The sequence below is a fragment of the Clinocottus analis genome, unplaced genomic scaffold, assembly GCF_023055335.1.
Source record: "Clinocottus analis isolate CAN_PGR_092001 unplaced genomic scaffold, fCliAna1.0.p SCAF_13, whole genome shotgun sequence".
Classification (NCBI taxonomy): domain Eukaryota; kingdom Metazoa; phylum Chordata; class Actinopteri; order Perciformes; family Cottidae; genus Clinocottus; species Clinocottus analis.
The window spans coordinates 1,299,570-1,322,838 of NW_027175854.1; the positions used below are offsets into that span (position 1 = coordinate 1,299,570).

The 23,269-nt window shown below is 42.5% G+C and overlaps 1 protein-coding gene across 2 annotated transcripts in view; it reads left to right on the top strand.

The window, feature by feature from the left end:
• The window catches only part of eng (endoglin), a 34,975-nt gene that overhangs the window by 5,006 nt on the left and 6,700 nt on the right, over positions 1-23,269 (top strand). For both annotated transcript variants that reach the window (XM_068574593.1, XM_068574592.1), the window contains 5 exons: positions 9,764-9,906; positions 15,233-15,346; positions 18,858-19,032; positions 22,760-22,940; positions 23,049-23,151. In XM_068574593.1, the coding sequence (XP_068430694.1) occupies positions 9,764-9,906; positions 15,233-15,346; positions 18,858-19,032; positions 22,760-22,940; positions 23,049-23,151 (716 nt within the window). The remainder of the gene's footprint in view (positions 1-9,763; positions 9,907-15,232; positions 15,347-18,857; positions 19,033-22,759; positions 22,941-23,048; positions 23,152-23,269) is intronic.

The window sequence follows — 23,269 nt, forward strand, 5'->3', positions numbered from 1 at the left end:
ATGTCTTTTATCAGAGCTTATTTGACTGGTACACACCCATGTCTTACTACCCCCCCCCCCCCCCCTTCCCCCCCCCCACACACACACACTCAGGGTTGTGAGATAAACTTGTAAGAAATTTGCTGAAAACTTATGAAGTCATGAACGGGGGCTGTAACTTCTCAGCTCTTTGTCTCCGTCCTCTCATGTTGGACCGGAGGCAACAGCGACTCACTGTCGCCTCTACAGGTACAAGTGGTACTACAGGACGAGCCGGGGCGAGCCGGGGCGAGCGGGTCTGCAGTCGAGAACTCTGCAACAGAACAGCCGCGTTTGTCGTCGTGTAAATACTGTTACCACTTCGCATTCTGTTTTTCTATGTTTTAAACAAAAATGAACGTGGAAGTTTTTGTCGGCACGAGCTGCTTATTACCTTTTATATTTAATATGTCCAGCCCATTTTATAATTGCACGCACAATCACCATTTAAGCTGCCTGTAGCAGTTGGACACAAGCAATTATCTATGCATCTGACTGAAGTCTTTGTATTTTGATATTTTTTTATCCGCTGCATGCTCGCCGTTTCCTTGTCAGGAAGTCGTGTTGAATAATTCCCTTTCTGCAACAACTTTCCTAGTGGGAGCCAGGCATCGCGATGTTAACTATCAGACCTCCTGCTGCCTTTCTGCCTACCCCAGAGTCTCCCTCCACGGGCTGAAGGAAAAGCACAAAAGTGATTAGCGAGCGGCTGGAGAAGGAGGGAGGGCCGTCTGAAAAATGAATTATGAGGAGGGAAAGGGAGCGAGACAGACAGACAGACAGAAAGAGATAACAGAATTCATAAAGACTGATTCATGGAGACAGTAAGGGAGTGGGGGGTCAAATTTATGTGACTGTCAAAGAGCAGATAAGTGGTTCAGAGGAAAGATGTGGGAAAGAGAAGTAAGTAGCTAGGGGATTAAAAAAAACACAGATAGGAAAAAGGACAAGACCGAGATAAAGACTAAGAGATATGGAGACCCAGTTAAACGATGCTCGAAAAAGTGAACATGAAAGACTAAGTTGTTCGACAAAAGATGCAGAAAAATACTAAACCAACAACGTAGGTGTTAGTTGACAGAAACGAGGCATGCCGGACAAAGGTTTCTCCACGCAGGCCTGCAATACACCGGAGTAAGCTTAAAGAAAAAAGGAGAAAAAAAGGCATGTTAAATATGGCGTTGAAAGTCAAAACAGTCCACTTCCCCCGTTTTACTGTAGTGAGCCGGCGCTGCCTGCCGTCAGACTGGGTGGCAGGGAGACGCGACCACTTGTCGGTGCCTCGGACCGATTTCAATCTCCTCGAATGTTATGCCCCTCCCAAATAACAATCCATTTCTGACTGCCTCACTTTTCCTCTGTTTGAAAGTACAGAGCAGGAGGAGAGCCTCACCACGCCGCGTTCCTCTCTGCTGGCACTCAAGACGGTCCGAGCATGCGATGTGGCATACAAGTAATGCTATTTGCGGGGTGAAAAAACACACACAATGGAACGGCATTTATTGTAAGAGTGACGATATGGATGATGAATCATACTCTTTTTGATTTTAATTATCTTTCTGTTTTAGATTTGGTAGAAAAATCCAGACTTTCAGTTTCAGTATTTGCTTTGAATAATACATTTATTTAAGAATCAGATTTAACATAATCAACCCTGCTTGTTCATTATTATTATACCATACACATGTCAATGTTATTAGTTCATATGATGTATTGTTCATTATAATTGTATTATTATACAAATGAAGAAGCTGAAAACAATAATCCTTCTACACTGTATTTAGTGTCTGCTCTTTCACTCTACTGTGACTCTCATTGTAAATGGTGCTCCAGTGTTGCTTTAATAGTCTTGCCTGCTTTTACATAATGTAAGTACAAAGAGAGTTTGAATGTATGAAGAGGTTAGAAATCCATAATGCTCATAATTCTGGATGGTTCGGGCTCGTTGCTGCGTTACTGCGACTGCGAGGTCGTGCGCCCTCTGGCCGCCGCGTCGCTTCATGCAGTTGCACGACCACTGAATGGCTCATTAGTGGCGGGCAAGATAAACGCCTCGTCAGCATGGCGACCACTTCGTCATATCAACATGCCGGCCGTCTGTCCAGATAAGGCATGGCATTATCTCCTCTTATCTCTCGGTCGTCTAGCCGCGGTCGACCCCGGGGGTTTGCACAAACACAGGAAATGTACCTGGATAGAAAACCGCTCAGCGGTCTCACCTGCATTTTACATCATATGACTTCATTTCCCCCGAACAGCTTTATTCACCAGGGACTTTAATTAATGAGGGTACTGTTATGCCGCGCAGAATCACACCCTTAATCTGCTCATGAATAGCTATGAACAAAATGTTCTCAGCTAAAATGTCAGCTCAAATGCTTCATGTCATGTTTTTGCACGAGCGGAGGGGCCTTTGCGTTTAACCTTTCCTTTTGGCCTAAAGGAAATTCTGGCAAATCCCAAAATAGCATTTTAGTAGCATGCTAGTACAATTTGGTTGTACTAAGTACACGGCATGTTTTCGTGAGAGAGTATACCTTGATTTCTAAAGTGGCGTGTAACGGCAGAACCTCTTGATTCAAGCACTGGGTGGGTAGTTTCCTGTTGATTCAGGTGCCACACCGGCCAATCTGTATTTAGAGAGCTGAAGTGTGTGTGTGTGTGTGTGTGCGTGTGTGTGTGTGTGTGTGTGTGCATGTGTGTGTGTTTGCTGTGAGCGAAGAATCCTTACTGGATTTGGACCGTGTATTTGCTCATATTTCTGTAATACGTAGGAAAACAGACTATATGACTCAAGGCAAAAGCCTCCAGACATCTGACAGATTATTTTAATCTGCTCATATACTATAACTACAACAAATCTCTACAGTCAAACTCTGCATAGTTAATCTTTTCACAGACGCCGGAGGGAATAAAGTTACACTTGTTTAACAACTCTCACTAGTTCAGACACTTCCATTAGTTATATCATGAAAATGATATCATAAACTTGAAGAACCGTCTCAGAACTCGCTAAAATAATTCAAAACCTTCATGTTCGTTGAGGCCTAGTAGCATTTTTTTGAGCAAAACATTCAAAATATGAAAAGAAATTGGCTTCAACAAACTTTATTGTGTGATAGTATTGCTGTAAAATAGCTTGATCAGTGATAGCCACTCTGGTATCATGTATATTGCATTTTAGAGGTTTGTCATTCTTCTTTTCTTCACCCCGAGGATCATGGATTGTACTTTTAACTTCTTCCAATATGTTTAAAAAAATAGCAGCGCCTTCATTACTATGCCACCCTCGTGTCGGAAAGCATTAATATTTTCTGGCAAAAATCAGTCAGGAAAAACGAGCTAATCTCTGTTGGTTCTCGACGAAGCATATGTTGTGCAAAGCTACATCAATCTTGAATGATTGGGGGCAACCACTGTGCAATGAATCTCCAAAGCTTCAATCTGCTCTGGTTGCACGCAGTTAGCATGAAACTTGCTAAATTAGTCTGTCTATCCACCAATTAACACTCAGATGATTAATTGTGTTTTGCTAGTGCTCTTTCTGTGTATTGGGGGAGGGGGATTAACTCCCTACGTGAATGGAAAAGACTTGCTCTTCGCACTAACTGATGGTGTCTGGAATATAACGGGACACCTGAGAGTATAACGGAAAATCAACATCTCAAGGATGGCGTATATTTCATGCGTGCAGCTGCCGCTTGCTGAGGATAACCACACTCCATACGATCAGGTGTATTTGCATCAAAGAGATGCCTAATGACTCGCAACAGACTGGGCTTCAAGTGAGTGAATGAACAATGGGGGAAGTGAGCCATAGGCCTTCCATACGCCACCGTTGGACTTGTTGTTCCGCCGGCTTCCGACAACGATGAGACAACGGACGAATGACTCCCAGAGGTGTAAACAGAGCGAGTGTGAAGACAGGCTGTCTCCAAACCCGCTATCACATCCTCCAGCAGACACTGGACTCAGGCACTTGGCACACACCAAAAAGTAGTTTGCTATTATACTGACGAGACTAATCAGCACATTTTTTGGGGGATAGAATTTCAGGACTTAGGAGAGGGAGGTGAGATGGGCAGGAAGCATGTGTGTGTGTGCGTGTGTGTGGTATGGAGTGTGTAATGTGTAGTATGCAGGGGTGAGAGGCCAGGGGACAGTGCAGGCCCCTGCAGAGCACTGATAAGGGGTTGTTTACCTTCCTGTGGATGGTCAGGCCTCGATCTGCAGTTGCGGAAACGCCGGGACAATAGGTGTGTGTGTGTGTGTGTGTGTGTGGCCTTGAAGCTCCCCTTTCCCTCTCCGACAAAACCCTGATAGGACCGCTGACCCCTCCCTCCCTCCTCCCCATCACAACTGACCCTGGACACAAACAGTTTACCCTACCCCGAGGGACCGAGGGAGACAGTCGGTCTTGACGTCGTCTGCCGTCAGAGTCCCCCTCCCCTCTCCAATCCCCATGCGCTGTAGCCTCAAGTACTATTAGTCCCCCCTTTTGCATCTAAACGCTGAAGTAGCTGGTGCTCTTTTACACTGTGACTTACAATCAGGGAAGGCAGGAAAGACAGGGCACGAAATCAAGTCTGTCTGCCGGCTTGCCCGAGGTAAGTGAAAAGCCGGCTTGTTATTGGGCCGCAGATACTCAATCCCTTGAATCTAAATCAACGTTTAGCTGCGATGGAAATTCAAGGCCTGGCCATCGCCTGTCAGTACTCTGCGTTGTCGGCACAGCACGGAGACGCAGAGTTGATGCAACAGTGTTACACGCAGGCAGACAGATCTTTAATTCACAGGGAGAAGTGGCTGGCAAACAGAAACAACACTGCCAAGTAGCACTGACAACAAACCGTGTTCACCATTTCCACCGAAACGGCCAAGTGTGCTGTATTTTGAAAAACGCTGTGAACATAAAAATCACATCCTCAAAAAATCTCCGCCAAAATCTGCTTGCTTAACATTTATCTGAATCCATTAAATCAAATGTCTTTTTTTTTTTCTTCAAGAGGAGACTTCTCTCTCCTCCCATTACCAGAGTTCGTTCATTTCTAAATTTAGACGAGGTCAATTTTTTTGTTCTGCTGAGCATTGAGATGCTGACACTCAAGAAATATGTTCAAAACAAGAAGGGATTATCAAGTCAATGGAAAATGAGTTGTGCGTCATGTTGGTGCTTTTTCTTTTTCTGTGCAGAGGTTTCAGGAGCCATGCTGTACCATTTCCAAGAAATACATCATTTATTCTTGTTTTTTCATATTTGAGTTGCTTGCGTGGTGAAAAAAAGCGTTCTGTCATCTCAAACGCAAGTTCATTTCCAATTTCCCACTCCACTCGTAGCCTCTCTAGGTTCTCCTACTCGCGTCTCTGTCCACTTTCACTCCACTTTCTCTCCAATTGCAGTCAGAAGAACCACAATTCCAGTTTGGTTGGATGAGTTGAAACAGATTGTTTTCTTCTAATCACCATAATGTTAACACAGTGTGCAACAAGGTGTTGAACGCTACTCTAAAGTTGTATCATGAGCCGTTAGCATATTGTAATACTTGCAGGCTGAAGCCGTGTGTGCACCGCTCACATAGCCCGCGACGCCTTTTTGGCCTCGCTAATGCCTCAATGAGCGCCCACATTATGACAACTTATTTCCCAGAGCAGTTATAACAATATAATGTAATTTAGTCCACCCACCTTTTGAAATATGCATTTTCTTTTTAGCATTCAAGAGCACTGCTTAACATTTGCAGCACATGTTGTAATGATTGGATTGTCAGTGAGTCATTGTGTTCCTCAAAAGTGTTTAAAATAAGTTTGACGTACAAGCAGCATTGTGTATGTGCTGCATTTTAGCATGGCATGACGGGCGCTGTTCGTACAGCCACTGTCCTCAGTGCGGCTATGTTGAGCTCTGCATAATTATGTAGAAACTAAAACTTGATTTAGGAGGCTCAGGTAGCCCCCCCTGTAAAAAGGTTGTTTTAATTAATTCAGGATGCTTTAATCTAAATCTGGAGACATTGGAGATAACACTTTCATGCACCACTGGAATCATTATGGACACTCCTTATCTGTGATGTTGTTGGTCGGGCAGCTACAGGATAGCTGCAATCTACACCATCTTTCAAGTTAACTCTGTCCATCCCACGAAAGGAATAACCATAATTCATACAGCAATGATCTAACTGTACGCCATCGTCGAGCTCAACTTGTCAGGCTCATCTCTAGACCGGACTCAACTCGATCTGTGCGAGCTCGACTTCATGAAGCTTTACTCCTCATCCTTAACGGTGGGTTCACAATAGACCCGGACGCCTCGTGCCTAGTCAATTGTAATTAATTCAAGTTAATTGCAAGCAGTAGCCGGCTGTTCACACCAGAAGTGCATTTCTCCACGAGCGTTTCTGCTCCTCTGTTGGTTTCTATAGATAGAGCTAATCTCTCACTCACTGTGTCGGTCCTCTGGTTTGTGTTTGTGTGTCTGCTCTTCTGGTTTAATGCAACTGAAAAAAATATCTGGAATGCATGTAATGTAAAAACCACATGCACAAAAAGCAGCATTGACTATCTTCTGGTAAAAATTATAGTTTATCAGTGTTTTACGTCACATATTTGCTGGAGGAACGCGTAGAAAATAGACTTAAAATAGCAAGCCAGCCACGGAGCTCAACTTCTCTGACAATGGTGGACATTCTGCATTCAGTACGCCTCACAACACCTCGGACCGGCTCACCTACAGCTACATGTACCAGACTGAAGTTAAAACTGATGAAGTACAACTGAAACTGACCATTTGCAGCAATCTGACGCAACACATCTTGTTGAGCTCGTCAGATTTTAGACGGATGGAAACAGAACAAGTTCATGTCAAGATAATCCTGAGATGTCTTTGGTAATATGCACAATTGAACGCACGGAAAACGAATGATTGTTATTTGTGAACGAGTCTCCTATCTTTTTCTGGAATACCCCGGGGCTTAGGAAACAGAGACATGTGAAGCTACCAGATGAGAGTTTTTGTTGTTGCAAACTTTAAATCTATATTCTTGGTAGTTGTGGCCCCAGGGTGCTGCAGACAACCAGGGGAAAGCAGAGGGCATTTTAAAGTGCATCATATTGTAACTTATTCATCGCTCCCAGATATTGGTCCAACAAAATGTGCTTTCTCCAAAAGCTAATGCACTATCAGCAAATTGGCCCACATTGATTTTGGCTGCACACTCGTTGGTCTTAATCTTATATGCATTCGATCAGTTTGCTATAATAATGATCCCAGTTAAATGTGTTTATTACACATTAGGTCTGTTCATTTGGCCGCATAGTGTTGTTATTATGGTAATTGGCAGCAGTCTATTCAGGCAGACACATTCATTGATACCTATTTAATGGAATTTGCATCAAGAATTAAAGCAAATTTAAGGTCAAATGTGATTATAGGCACTTTTCATGAAATGAGGCTATTTCCTGTCCTCCCTAATGCTCCCTAATGGTTTTCCACTCACATCTCCCCCACATACCTAACATCTAAATGGAAATCATCAACGTTCATAAACATGTCTTCTCATGGAATGGGAAACGGGGGAGAGACTGATGTAAGTAGACGACGAGGACAGGGAACAGAACGGTTCCTCTATACCTCATTTACCAGCAAACCGCTTAGCGAGGCCGTTGGCATTTCCGGGGTCAAGAGGGCAAAATGAATGTTCTTCATATCCTATGGTGACTTGTAAAAAAAAAATAGACCAGCGCCACACACACACACACTCGCGCGCACGGCCTTACGCAGTCAGTGTGATTTATACCAAGACCGCTGGGGCGACAGTCATGGGCCGTTGACTCTGTCACAGTAGAACAAGAGACAAATAACTTTATGGATGTGGATATTGAGCAACAGGCATTAACACAGAGGGCCAGAATAACAGGAAACCAGCCTTGACCTCTGGGGCGAGGGAGGGAAAAAGAGATTGCAGGGGAACGTGGATGACTCTCCATCTCTAGAAAAGCTGCAGCCCAAAGCTGAGCCGACTAAGAAACAGTGAAGAAGTTGTTGCAGGAACGATGAAGCCCAACTCTGAATAGTAATCTAACTTAATTTGACCATGAAGTAAAGTGAAAAAGCAACGGTATTACTCCCCCAGAAAATAGATTTGAATGGGAAACAAACAAAAGATGTATCATTTCCGAAATGTTCCACTCAGCCTCTCAGATCAGCTAATTCTAAAATGTACATAATGTGATCAAATGACTATGATATCTCATCAGCAGCTCTTTCCCCCATCAGTGCTATTATGAGTCAGAGATGTTATGAACAAATCAATGGATTGAACAAATAAAGTCCATCATACGAATTTTAGTTTAATGTGGGTGCAGCAAACAACAGGAGAACGACTTGATTATGTAACATGTTCTAGCTTCTTCTGTACCTACCGTCTTTCATTTCATTCATCACTTTTCTATCCATTTTTATTTCTACCTCCATCGCTTCTCCTCCCACGCTGGCGATGCCATTGCCTCAACCAGGGTCTCTGATTAGTGCTGCTTCTAAATAAGGCACATCCTGTTGACCCTCTGAACGTTGCAATTTCCTTCTCACCCTCTTCCCCTCGGTTCCCTTTTCCTTCTCATCTCACTTGCTCTACATCTCCTCTCTGAGGGATTGAGGCTTGCTGGGTTAACACACCAAATACATCACGGTAGTCAGTGGAGCGCTGTGTCATGCAGCATTTGCTTACTAAATTAGTTGTATCTGGTATGCTATCAGTCTTGCTCGCTTTTATGCTTCAGCGGCAGCTGTTTTGGGGGTGATTGAGTCATGCATAGTGGATGCTTAGACATATATTGCTTGTATTCATCTTACTGAAGATATAATTTTCTAATGCTTAGCAGCGAGACAGCGCAGAGCTGACTGATCCACTCCATCGTGACGTTAGATGGCTTTAAGGCCTCGTCCCGACGAGTCGATCCAGATTGGAGACTTTGTTGCCACCAAGGCTATAATGCCAAAAAATAAAATCCCATGATGCTCCAGTCAGAACATTTCGTCTCTGATCAGCAAAAGGAAGGAGACATTTGACCCCTGACACTGAATCCTCCACCGCTCTTCTAGAAGAAAGACAAAGTTTGCTGGAGAGTATTTTTGTACCTGCCTGATTTAGGACAAGTTAGAGCGAGCGTTTACGCACACAGTAACACACACACACACACACACACAGCACAGGTCAAACACCAGGCATTTATACTCAACCTCCTCCATGACCGCGCAGCCTCGGCTCGATTAATTCAGCTTCCAGAGACACGAGCTGCGCGGGTTAAGCAGCAGGCGCGTAGCAGAGTGAGCGCGCTTGATGAACGACTGCCGGCCGGCATCCTGACACGCAAACGTGAACCGGCAGATTCGTTCTTAAACCATGTAGTCCTCCTCCCCGCACATTTTAACATCTATACTCTGAGAGCAGGGAAACAGCTTTCAGAATGACTAATAACAAACGTTGCCTCTTTCTGACAAGGAATCTGTTACGTTGCTTCGTTCATCCATCTTCAATATATAATGGTCTGGATCCAGGTGCTGTTGGTGTCCAAATAGGACAGGGTTGTGTTGTGGATCCAGCCATAATCCCGCACTACTTGGCGTTTGACACACGGGACGGGATAATGCAGAAGTTTGCGTATTACTGTTGGAGGTTAGAGATTATTTAGTGGAACCTGATTATGTGCGGCAGACACTGCTTAACCATTTGTGTTTGATTTCTTTCAGCCTCAAGCCAGACGTGTGATCCAAAGGAGGTTAATGACAACCCATGGGTTTACGTGAGCGAGATTCTAATTGGCTGTTGGACCAGCTTCATCACAGAGGACAAGGCAGAGGTCCACATCCTCAAGATGAACTTTTCTGCCACGGTAAGCATGTCAAGGTTATACAAATGAGGTGCAGAGGGCTAATTATATACACGTGTCGAAGGGAGAACTGTGCTTGACAGTGAATACAATGTTAGATGCTATGCTAGCAAAATAGCAATATTATAATGGGGGGTAGGGAGAGGAGGGAAATAATCTGACCTAATTTGTAAACTGGCAGTCACATTCAGTACCTGCTCCGTAGACCAGATGACGATGGAAAAAGCTTCACCGCAAGAGAACGTAACAATTTAAAAGACGACACAAATCAACACCTTAGCAATCCGTCACGCTGACGACACAGCCGCCTCGTCATTGAAGTCCAACAGCGTGGCGCATCCCGGGTACGCTACCATCCGCTAATTAATCATCCTTTTGGAGCGGACAGTCCAATTTGTCAAGTTCAGTCACACCTACAGTAAAAATGAAGAAGCCGTGTGCCGGTCCAAGCGTTTGCACACATGCTTGTGTGCATTTTTAGATAAATATAACGGGTCCGTCACTATTACGAATGCAAGTAATCAGTTAGAAGTGTATATAGAAATAATAACGGCTGAATCCCATTTTTGCCTCTTTGGTCGCAGGATGATTACATTTCGCATGCCGGTTCCCTTTGACACTGTCATGGTTAATGTCTAACCCTTGGATAAATAAGCCCCAAAATGTTCTTCCCACACTATAAAATGTAAACAACACACACTCCCTGTCCACATTTTAAATAACTAAAGAACCCTTAACGGATGCCAGACGTGTCGGACACACAGTGTTTCCCGACATGCCACAGTTTTTTCTAGTTTTTACACTAACCAGATGTTTGACTGTGTCAGTTTTAGAATCACACGCCATAATTGCGGATGGTGTGTTATGTCATTTCAAAACTTTTAGCTTCAGGGAATGACACCAGAAAGAAACTCCTGCAAACTTTTAATCTATATGTTGTTATTGCTGAGCCAGAGTCCATTTTTCACTGTCCAACATTGTCGGTCAGCTCACATTAGTCATTTCTTTATCAGCGTGCTCTGTTTGTTTGCTTCTTCTGTTGCTCCTGAGAGTTTTTTATGTGCTACTTTCACATAACGTGTGTTAAGCAACTGCAGTTTATTTATTGGCATTGTCTTTATTTTACACTCTGTTGGCCGAGCTTTTCTCATTTGGTGGGGAGCACGAGAGGCGAAGCAGATGTGTGACAGTATGTGCAGGCGATACAATGCCTGCCTGAATCCATCACCTCTATAAAATTAATAAAAGCACTCAAGGTCCTTTCGTCGGTTGCTTCTAGGAAAGCTTTAGAGAATCCTGTCATAATTCTTCTCTTCTGTTCAGGGACACCTTCACCAGTACGATAAGCTGATTCATTCATGATGAGTGCTTTTTTTTCTGTCTGAATTGATTCTTTTGGATCGCACGATTGAGGACACAAGGTTTCATTTTTATGTTACAAAAGGACTTATGAATATAAGTATCTTATCGATGTACCTAGTTAGCCTCACAGATGCTGCTTAGAGATATGTTTGTCTGCTTTTATTCTGTAAGTCTGCAAGATAACCTTTGTCTCAGTGACAGGGTCATTGGCATACGTGTAGCAGAACCATATTGGCAAATATTTAGTCCCATTTAATGGATTGCAGCATATTCACTGTACTGGAAATCAGGACAGAAAGCTGATTGATAACAAAACAGACTCAAAGCATAATAGGAGGGAAATACCAGTTGTGGGAGTTTGCTCGGGTGGTGTGTGATGCAATGGACGTTGTGCAGCGTTTGCATATCTCTTGTGGGACTGCGAGTGGACGTTTTATCAAACGAAAGAAGGAAGCGGACCCAAGATCTACTAACATAGACTACTTATCTGCTCTCGACTGTCTGTTTAGAACAGATTCTTCTTGTAAACACAGCGAATGGAGGACGTCTTCATCTCGTGACAAACTGTCCAGTCAGATGGGAGGTTTGCTCTTGCCTCCCTTTTCTTTGTCCTTTCAATATTCTTATCACCTCCTTCCCCATCTCTTTTGTGTTTCGTACTGATTTACAACCTGCCAGAGACAGTTGACTCCACAGTTTGACCGCATAGAGAATTATAGAGGGAGCATCAAGGGCCCGCATAGGCCAGGCCAATTCCTAGGGAGGAGCTGCTTTGCTCGGGGTCCATTGATGTCACACACCGGCTCGGGTAGTCAGGGTCTTGGCACCGGGCCGAGACTACACCAACGGAGCCAATTCAAGTTAAGGGAGTGAGCCAAAAAGAATAACTGGAAACTGCATCAGCAAAGGCCCTTCAAAAATGCTCTCGAGAAAAAGACCCAAAAAAAGCCCGAAAAGGAAAACAATTGTATCTTGAAAGCGCAGGAAGAAAAGTAGAAAGGTGAGTGATCAGGGTCAGTAACAGTCATGATTCAGAGTTCAAAATAAGAGAATGAAAGTCACAAAAGGATGAAGTGGGTGGAACTAGACACAGAGACAATGAAGCTCATTAGAAAGGAGTATTTAAGGAAAGCACCGCTGAGTTATCTCTGTAAGAAGCACAATGAACTCCACAGGAAATGCCATTCATTCATTCCTCTATGTACATGCCACGCGATTCAGGTGGAAAGGAAGTGTTTTTTCTTTCTTTCTGGGAAGACATTGTGTTACGACAATTCAAAGTCTCTGACTCTGTGATACGTGATATAATAACCGTCCCTCTTGTGCTCCTTCTCTCTTCAAAGGCAATCAGGCAATATATTTTTTTGTGATAAGACTTTCCATCTTCAGTCCCTTTTTTTTAATCCAAATTTCAAAACGATAAAAATAACACAGCTTACCGGGTGAGATGACAGATCCCTCTTTTCACTGAATAGTGCGAGCCGCGCTTTCAAATGTGTTTTGCTCACTGGCGGTTTGTTGATGGTCGCTTCAGACCTTATTCTTTTCTGTATGGGTCTGAACATTTGCATAGCTCGAGCCTGAGCTCATCACAATTCTTTGAGATCAATCTCTGGCAACATCAGCTGGCAAGTAAATTAATTTCATATTAGGGATTCACACTGTTTCCCCGGCATGCTCGTTGCCTCCCCAGCAAGCCCGGCTTTGAAAACAATCCACCTTCAAATAAACAGAATGAAGTATTTGGTGTCAAAAGGCATCACGGATGGACAAAAGCAGACAGTTCTATTTATGAATATTACATTTCCACAAAAGCCCCACACCGGGCGAGATCTTTCCAAGCTTTGTTAAAGCTATTGTTCATTTATAATGCATCAAGTCATACAATTGCACTGATTTTAAATCCATGACTCTTTTACTTTTCTAAACCCAATTGTCTCTAGGGCCATTATAGAAGTAAAAGTAATTAGAACTGGATTTATTGGATTTAAGTCAGTCTTGGAAAAAAAAAAACACTCTAAACTCAGACTTATTATTCCACAGAGAAAAGGTTTACTCACCACCACTTACATCCATAAAATCCAGTAGTTGCAGCTTTACTTAATGCACATGTGGAGCATGGTAATTAAGGCAGATTCAGTGACTGTGGTGGTGATTACCGAATCACATCGCAATTGTGTTACCCTCAGCTGAAAATATGGGTAATTAGGTACTATATTATGTGTTACATTATGTTAATGAGATTGCATATACTGTATATAACTCTCACAGGATCAGCCACGTGTGGGAGGACACTGGGTCACAAGAAAAACACACATTAGTAATACTACTGCACAATCATGTTCAATCCTTTTGAGTGACACAGTAGGTATCATTAGTCTTAATGTGATGGCTTTAGTCCTATTTTTTTTATTATAACTCTAGAGTAACATCGCAATGTTTTCCACTGTTTTAATGATACAAAGATACAGCGTACAATACAATGCTCATTGCCCATAAGATGAATAATTGATTTTAATACCCTTTTTTTTTACCTTGTGGACTTGGATGGAGATGTAAGAATAGAAGCAAGCTGCATAACCTCATTAATGTCTGTGTCAACAACGAGGCAGGCAGCAAAGACAGCTTCCTGTCTGTCTACAAGCCCTGCTCAAATGTCTGGCACTGCTTTTTCTGGAGAGATGCATGTGTTGACATTTAATAGTTGCAAAAACAAGAATAATTGTCATATCCCCAACTGATTTTTTTGCAATAGGACAGCAACGGAATCAAACTTGTGTGGAATTAAACTGCAGTTGGACCTATTTTTAAACTTGGTGCCATGAGCAAAATGTCTCTCTACTCTGTCAACTTGAGGTCTGCTTATTTAACGGCGCTGTATGTCAGATAGGGAGCCTTGCAAATTGGGGAATTGCTATATCCTCTTTTATACAGAAAACAAAAGAAAAACAAATGCTGGCGCAGACACACATCAGGTCACACTATAAAATGCTTAAAGGTACAGGATGAACGGCTGGCATCTGGCGGCGTGGCTGCCGATTTCAACCCGCTCAACGACCCCTTCCCAGACTGCGGTAACGTTAGCCGCAAAGTGCAAAACCGTGTTCGTGAAGTTGGCCTCAATCAGACGTCGTCCTGCGACCCTCTGAAGTCGGACGGCGGCTGGCGGGACCATTGTTTTGCAATCTGCGGTTTGTCCATTCTGGGCTCCTGTTAAAACACGGCGATGAAGACAACCCGTTCCCTGTGCAGATATGAAGGCTCATTCTCAGCTAACGGAAACGCAACATTTCTCATTTTCACGTCATTACAGACTTATATTATATTTCTGATTAAAATAAATTGTCCTTAAGTCCTACATTGTGTTCCTTAAATCGCATAGTTGTTGTTTTTTTACCTTGGCAGTAAAGTTTCACAAGATATAAACACAACTTTAATGGAGTCTGTCATGTGTTTGTAGTCTCCCAGACTGCACAGCGTAATTAAATCCAGCACTGTGCTGTGTGATAACACAGTTAACGATGATGTAACAGGAGCAAGAGGCATTGTTTGAAGCATTTGAAACATTTCAGAAAGTTTTTTTTTGTTTTGCTTCTTGGTAAAACACTGCACACACACACACACACACACACAGCATGGTACACCTGCCAAAAAACTCATTATAGGCAGTGCAGTAGTTCACATATGGATGGCTTCACAGTGTGAGTGAATATTCATGCCACTTGGGTTTTTCTTCCTGATCAGTCCCAGTGTTCCACCTGGAGATGAACACTACTGCAAACCGCTCTCTGCCTTCAACACAATCATAAACTCCAAAGAATTAGAAGTAATTGTCTCATTATCATGCTCAAGCAGCTCTGCATTTACAGCTAAATAGGTGACGCTCTAACCATGTCTTGTGTGAAGGACATGGGGATTACCTTAAAAGTAACTGAGTTTTGAATATATTGCTTTCTTGTCCTCTCAGGATGCCAAGATGTTCTCTCTCCAGATGACCAATGCCAAGCCGATGAACCTCATCCTCACCACCTCAGACATGGTCAACGGCGCATACTACCTCAACAGCGACGTTAACATTTATGTGAGTGACGTCTTTTTTTTTCCTGCATCTGCATCAAGGTTGTGCTCACAGCTCAGTGGTTCTGTGCGGAGCTCTCGTAGTGGAGGGGGGAAATAAAATGCTGATCGTGCAACGTACAACTACATTTCATTCATGTGCAACTCTTGTACTAAGTAATCATGAAAAATTAAGTGTCGTTTTTTTTTCCAGTATCGTATTATTTTCAAATTTCTCCAGATTTGCTGCCGTCTCGTGCCAGCTGTTTTGCATGCTGTCAAACTGCCACAGCTGTGCATCTTTTTGGAGCGAGCAGTTTAAGAGAGACAATGAACCGTGTTGCTTTTCCGTAGACATATTCCCAAGTCGCCGCTCCGCACGAGGCAGTTTGTGTTTTTTGGTGTTTTTTATTATCCGCGCTATAAATCAGTGAGACAAGTGGCCAGCAACAAGAGGGGCTGATGGCATCGGCCGTAAAATTAATGTTCCAATGAAATTGGAGATTCCGACTTTTACACACTGTCCGCAGATTATATCTGTGAATTAAATCCAGGGAGGCGAGGAAACAACTTTTATTCAGCTGCTTGAGTATCTCATCAAATTGAGGAATAAGACTGTTTTGGGGGGAAAGTGTTGCAGCGGTTGTCACAGTTTGGTCATTGAAGTGTGTAAAACTATTGTGTTTATTAAATTGCCATTGGTGATGAACCTAACGAGGTGAATCAATCAAAAAAGTCTCGTTATTGAAACAAGCCACTGATGGCTTCAATTTTATTTCTTCGGATATGTCACACCCGTTTATTACCAAACTAAATAACCAGACAGAAAAATGTAATTAAAAGGGACCGAAGTGTCCAAATAAATAGCATCGCCTCAAACTGGACTATTAATTCTAATTAAGTTACTCGTGAAAAATACCTATTTTTTGTCTTTGTGAAAAACATTGATTATATTCACTTTTACTGGAGAGAAGGAACTTTATTCTGATGGAGAGTTGTAACAACTTTTATTAAAACAATATTTAAACTATTTAGCATCTCGATGTACCCAATTACAAATCATTTACACGTTCCATGTGTTATTTATTTTTCCAAATCTTCTCAGTTCGTCAATTGAGCAGTTTCAGCCTCCTGTGCTGTTAAAACTCCAGATTACTTGTACTAGTGTCAAGTCCTTATGTCAGAGTTGTACTCCGTTAAATGCGTGTTTCTTATTTTAACGTGTCAGTTCACATTAGTACAGCCTGACAGTTGGAGTAAGATTTAAAACTTGCTTGAGAAGACGACTCACAATGGACATTTTCTCATCTTCATTCCTTCAGAAAAACTGACATTATAATTGCGTTATCTTTGGTTGTTCAATTAAAGTCGTCTTAGGAACACTTGAGATTTGACATGCAACGGTAACCTTTCAAAAGATAAATAGCACTTACATTTACATTTAGTCTTTCTCGACGTTGTCGCTGATTGTTTGTCTTCCATGATTTGCACTTACGAGCCCATAAGTGCACATCAGTTTAACATCTGCACGTCGGAGCGTTCCTCCTGGACATGAATGCATCACTTGTCGGAACCATCAATTTTGAACCGTTTCAGCACGCGCAAATACTTTTCATATTGACAAAAAAGTCAACATGAATTAATAGCCGATATGTCCATGCACTTTCATACTGACACGACATGAATTAAAACCACAGGACAGGCAACATAAAAAGCTATATTTGTGTAAAATGTCCAGCAGTATTGTATATAATTAGCAAATATGAATAACTTTCTAACCCTTTAAAATATAACGTACAAATAAATTAAACAAAAATCCGAGCTGACCAATCAGGGGATGACATATTTACAGGAATGTCACCGGTTACTGATATGCTGACAGGCGCGTGACACCACACGCTGTATCGTGTCCTGTCGAGAGCCTGGACAGCATCGGCCGTGACTCCAGGATGTTTTTGTGGGATGAGCCGTATCACTGGGGGATAATAGTGTTTTACTGCAGATTGCAGTGTCAGAGAAACAGCATCTGTTCTGCGTCTGAGGAAAGTACGTCACCAACTTGACAGCTTGGCTGAGTGTCACAATCACAGCTCTCGTTGTCCTCAAGAGCTTCCCTCGCTCCACAGTTGTTTGGGAAAAGAAAATGTAAAGAAAATGGACGGCACAATTTTTATCTATCAAGTCTTGTGGGACTTCATACTTAATGTTGGTCACAAAAGCAAGTTTTTCGCTGCATTTCACACTTTATGCGGTCGAATATACTTACTTAGGATATACCAACATCAACAGATGCATCATCTTTATCTGGGAATCATAGATATTGATTAGGCAAAAGGAATAAGCCTGGCATTAAAAACTCACATCCAACCCGAGGCTGAATGATGGGAAAGAAGTGTCATAACTTTTTGTAGATATCCTGTTGACAGAGATGCTCTGTCCTCTCAAAACGTCTTTAAGTTCCTTGAACTTTCCTGTGAGTCTGCAGAACATCAAGGCGCCTGCACGGAGACTAATCTGAGTTAAATTCGTCTGTAATCATTAATATGTTTGCCATTGTTATTTCCCTCCCCGAGCCGGTTCTCTTGTGACTGCTTTCCCCTCTTTTATTTCCCCTTCACACTGTTTTTGATCTTGCGTCAATCAAATATTCATGTAGAAAGACCAGTGACTCCCTCAGGCTTACTTGGTTTTCACCATTTGTTTCTGTCTCGCTTCGTGACGCAAGTACACACACACACACACACACGCACACACACACAAGTAGTCATTCACACTAGACTGGCGGGAGAGAGATTTTCATTATTTAAGCAAGCATGCTCTTACTTTATAAACATTACATAAAATACAGTTCTTTCTAAAACAAAGTGAGCATGAGGGTTTTACTAAATCAAGAGCTACAGTGCATATGCAGATCTTTGTTTTCCACTTCAGCTTTTGGTCCTTTGAAGAACAGGAGGACACAATCTGTTGACAAAATCTTATTTATTGAGCATATTATGTCTAACTGTCTAGAAGCCTACTGTCGACAATCTATACCCATGCAAAGCTTAATGTAAACTCCGTTATTTCCCACTGGCCCAGACAAGGAAACAGCAGTGTCTCGTCGCTGGGATGGATGTATATATTTATACCTTGTATGGAGCCAGATTTGAGCCGACTGTGGTGACGCACAAAGCTAAAAAAGGTCCCATTTCCTGGCCCCAGTCAGGAAGCAAAGGAAAGACCATGGCTCCAACAGGGTTGTGCAACTGGGCTCGTGGACACTTAACCATAATAAACATTTTTTTTAACAGCACCCTGCTCAAAGAATGGAGGGAGAGTTGGGTGGAGAGTAAAAAACAGTTATAGTGGAGAGTGAGAGGGTAAGACAGAAGATAACATGTGAGAAGACATGATGTGAATATAAATAGATGTAAAGCTGACTCACTAAATCCTCCCTTGTAGTAGTAGACATACTCCCTTTTCACACTTGATTCTGACTGTGTTCTTTCTGGAAATAGTATTTGAATAAAACTTTAATTTGCTCTACTTTCCAGATTAACAATGACTCCACTGTTACGCTTCATGGTAATCAACATCACAACATCCACAAGCAAGACTTCCCGACTCAAGATGAGGAGCTGGTGGTGTGGGCCACACAGACGTTTGGGGGTGTGACTTCTTTCACCACAGTCACAAATCTGCTGACCATGTCATCGACGGGAACAACAGGTGAGAGGAGTGTTTTGTTTCCAGAGCTCTGCAGGTGAAATGAATCACTAACCTTCTCTTATCGTAAGTGTGTGAAATCCCTCACTGAGGAAACGCTGTGCTTTGATGAAGCGTGCGTTGCATTAACACAAAAAATGTAAATGCTTGCCCATTGTATATTCTCACTTTGTATTTGTATTAACTAACTAGAAAATTTCGCAAGAAATTTTGAAAGTGTGGCTACTACTGCCGTAAGACCTCGCAATATATAGCTTTTGTTTCTGACGCCCGTCTCTCCTCCAAAGCACTTGAGTTGGTTTGTGTGTTAAACTGATTGGCTGATATGAAGCACCTGTGTGCTGCCGTCGTCATGGTGACCAAGTGAGCGCCAGCAGACTGATTAGAGGCAGACTGGACTGTGGACTTAAGGAAATAAACTACTGAACGTCCTGAACACACGCAAACGTATATGAAATATCATATGACCTTATTAATGATCAGTGTTGACAACTACACAATATAAAACACACGTAAACGTCTTTGTGTGTGTCTGTGTGTGTGTGTATGTGTCTGTTTGTGTGTGTGTGTTTGTGTGTCTGTTTGTGTGTGTGTGTGTTTGTTTGTTTGTGTATGTGTTTGTTTGTTTGTGTGTGTGTCTGTGTGTCTGTGTGTGTGAGACAAACAGACAGAGAGACAGAAGTCATCTGTGTTGTGTGTGCGTGTGTAAGTGTCTGTGTGTCTGTTAAACTGCCCTAACGAGAACACCTGTGGGTCGTTAGATCAAAGGTTGCCATGGTGATGACTTCAAAGGGACTTCCTTACGCTGAGCTTAATAGACCTAAATACTGTGGAACTCCTTTCAAACTATTTTAAAAAAATGGTACTTTAAAAGCCACTATTGCTTCGATATCGCATATTGAGCGTTAGGAAGACCTGATGAACAGATACTGTGACTGGTGAGTCTGTACGATAAAACATGTGTCTGTACGGGCGATTTACAAATCAGGTACGAGCTTCAGGGGAGACGTGGCTTTGGAGGGAGATTTAACATGGCGGCGGATGGCAGAGCGAGGTGGACTTTCTCTCACATTCAGTCCGATTTCAAGACGTCTGAGTCCGTTGGATTCCTATCGACCGCAGTTTATGACAGAAGACAAGATTTCCAACGTTTCTATCCAACAATGGTGTATGAAGAGTGAACATTGTGGGAGTAAAGACAAAATACGTTTTATTTTTTTAACAGTTTCTGTCGCTTCTTCTCACTCTGTTAATTGGCGCGCCACCCTCTACGAACGTTTCGTGAAATTTTTTTTATGTTTTTTGCATTTTTCGGGAAAACGTACGGGCGAATCTCTTAGAAAAGTCATACCTCACGATTCCCGCGCAAACCGCACGTTTCGATGTAATTTTTGCGCATGTGCTGGCAACGCTCTGGGAGGAGTAGTGGTTTGACTATAAGAAGAATAATAATAATAATAAGCCCGCAGGAGAACATGAAGTGTGCTTCCAGCATGGGGTCTCTGACCCCATGCGGCTGAAGCCACACTTAATTAGGAAGACATTATTACAGTACAGTATGAAAGAGAAAATATGTTCCTCAGTATGGAGGATCAGATGATGGCTATGTACAGAGTTGACTGAAAAAAACAACGAGATTATCGCACAAAGCTGCATCACATACAGCACCAGACACCATGCTGCTTTAGAGTATGGTGTGTGGACCAAGCTCAAGCTGCCATATGGGCCTTTTCCTACAAAGGCTCCTTTAAAGCAATTGTGGACTATAAGTCTACTGAAGTCAAGTCTTTATACTCATGATGCTGAATGCAATTATAAAAAATCAAACGTAATCTCTCTTCTACTTTTCACATTTTATACGTAACCAGCGGGACCCTTCTCGACATTTCCAGAGGAGCGCTTTGTGTACCTAACAATCCTGTATCGTATGCAGCAGTGAGCTAAATGTCCGCATAATCAATATTTAGATTTAACGACTAAAGAATCTAAACAACCCCTACCTCGAAATTTTTTTTTTTTTTGTACAATGAGCAAATATAGAGCAGCAAGCGTGTGGAGTTTTGTGTTTGGAGCCAAACTAAGAGCTTTATTTGATATATTCCAAAAAATATGCAACGCTACTGAAGCTCACTTCACCCTGCACACTACACTTTACACACAAATACCTGAGCAACACTGACAAGCCACCGACGCTGAACACTGTGGTTCAAAAACACCGTGATTTAAAGTGAGCTTTCATGTCTGAGTATAAAGGCCGGACATGACGGATATCATCGGTTGCTATAACCAGCAGCGGGATGCTCGACGCACTCACAGATCTTTGCTAATAAAGCCTCCTTTGGGCAGTCTGGGCAAAAGATGAGCTTTGACACGGTTTAGGTGGGCTGAACGGTGGTGAAGCTGCTTTCATGTCCAGTCTCCTTTCACAGTATTTCCGGCGATTTAAGTTTGAATATCTCTCATTATATTTTTCATTCTTTCTCCCGTCAATCAGTTGTAGTGTTCCAGCTATTTTCCCATTTTTAAAGGCATCATTTGAATTGTGTTTTCAACCAGTCTTATTTTTAGCTTGTGTTTTACTGATTCAGAGGCCACAGGGGCTTTACAATTATTCAAGCAGTGCAACATTTTAAGTCATTTTTTTGTTGTTGTTCCCCTTGGCTCACAGTTGAGGTGTGAACTTGCGTAGGCCTCGTTGTAGGCGTTTGGAAAGTTTGTGCAATGACTACACTGCCAAGTTGAAATCTCGCTTGAGAACATTATGTAAATGTGTCCCAGGTTCCTTGAATGTCTCAATGGTATTTGAAATTGAATGCAAATGCAAAAGAGGCTTATTAAGCAATGTTAAGGGAAGCTACTTTTACATTCAAGTGCCGCAGCTAAGGACTTGTAGTAGCTAAAAGAAGATTGAAGTGATACCTCACGCAGCATAATTCTAGTCACAAATAATGTACTTGCCCTCCTATGTCAAAGGACATTGTCAAAAGCTGCTAGTGTCCACTAAGCACTGATAGCAGCGGTCAGCTTGAATTCTAATAATGATTCAATCTCATAAAGGACGAAATTCTCAAATCACATCTATAGCATAATGCGTGGGATTATCTCAGGGTGGTCCAAATAGTCCCAATCTGATTGTGATGGTGTCTTTCACACTGGTCAGCTGTTAGTCACGAGGTATACGAGGTGCTGTGGGTTGTGTCGTCCTCCTTCCAGCATCGTGTTTTCAACCAAAATGTGCGTATAGCTATTTGAGCGCCGCCCCCAGGGGGCCACCTGTAAACCATCCGTCGGCATCATTTGGTCAAAGGCCGAGTGAGCATGGTGTTCTCTCGTGAGACTGCTTCTGGAACATCGTGGGAAAGGCGAGGTACTAATGTGTCTATCCCCAGCAGTTTGGTCTTCGGTTGCAGACCGAACGGCTCCCCAGTGCTGGTTACAGTAAAACACTGTAAACCTCTTCTGTTATAGTCTCTACTGCCCTGTTGACTAAATATTAAAAACAAAATGGAATTGCGTATTGCAGCCACTACCCTATTTCTTCAATGAAGCATTTCAAACAGAAGTGCAGGAAGTTTATTTTTTTTCAAGCTTGTTGTCTTTTTCTGTGATGAGATTATGCATGCGGGAATAATTTAATTCCTTCTAATTTCCCCCCGTAATGTCCTTTTTTTGTTTGTGTTGCAACCGATGAATGAACAATGATGGAAATTGAATCGTTGCGGCTTTACAGGGACCAAACCCGGCTCTCGTTACTGCACGCTCAGAAACGAAGATGCAATTGAGAAGCACTTCATGAAGATTGAAACAGTGGCCCGGGCGTCTCTCTTCAAGTCGTGCTCCCCGCAGCAGCAGAACCCCGGTGATGAAACTGAGCTCCACATCATAAACATCCCGGAGAACTCCATCACTCGGTAAACCTTGAGATTCTCCAGACATCTTATGTCTTGTTTTTTTGATCTTTTGTTGGGGGGAAAAACAAAAAACAAATCTCTTATAATTTTTTGTTCTTGATATTGCAGCAATGTATCACTTCGCGTTAACATTAAGAAGACCAGCGTGTTCCTGAGAGGCCCTCGGGGCACCACGTGGACCATCATCAACCCACAGCACACCCAGTTTGGTGTAAGCATACACATGAACACAGAAAAGTTTGCATTTGTATTGTCTCACAACCACAATGTGAGATGACTGACTGTCAGTAGTGGGTTATAGATTACTAAATAACAGTTTCTAAGTCTTT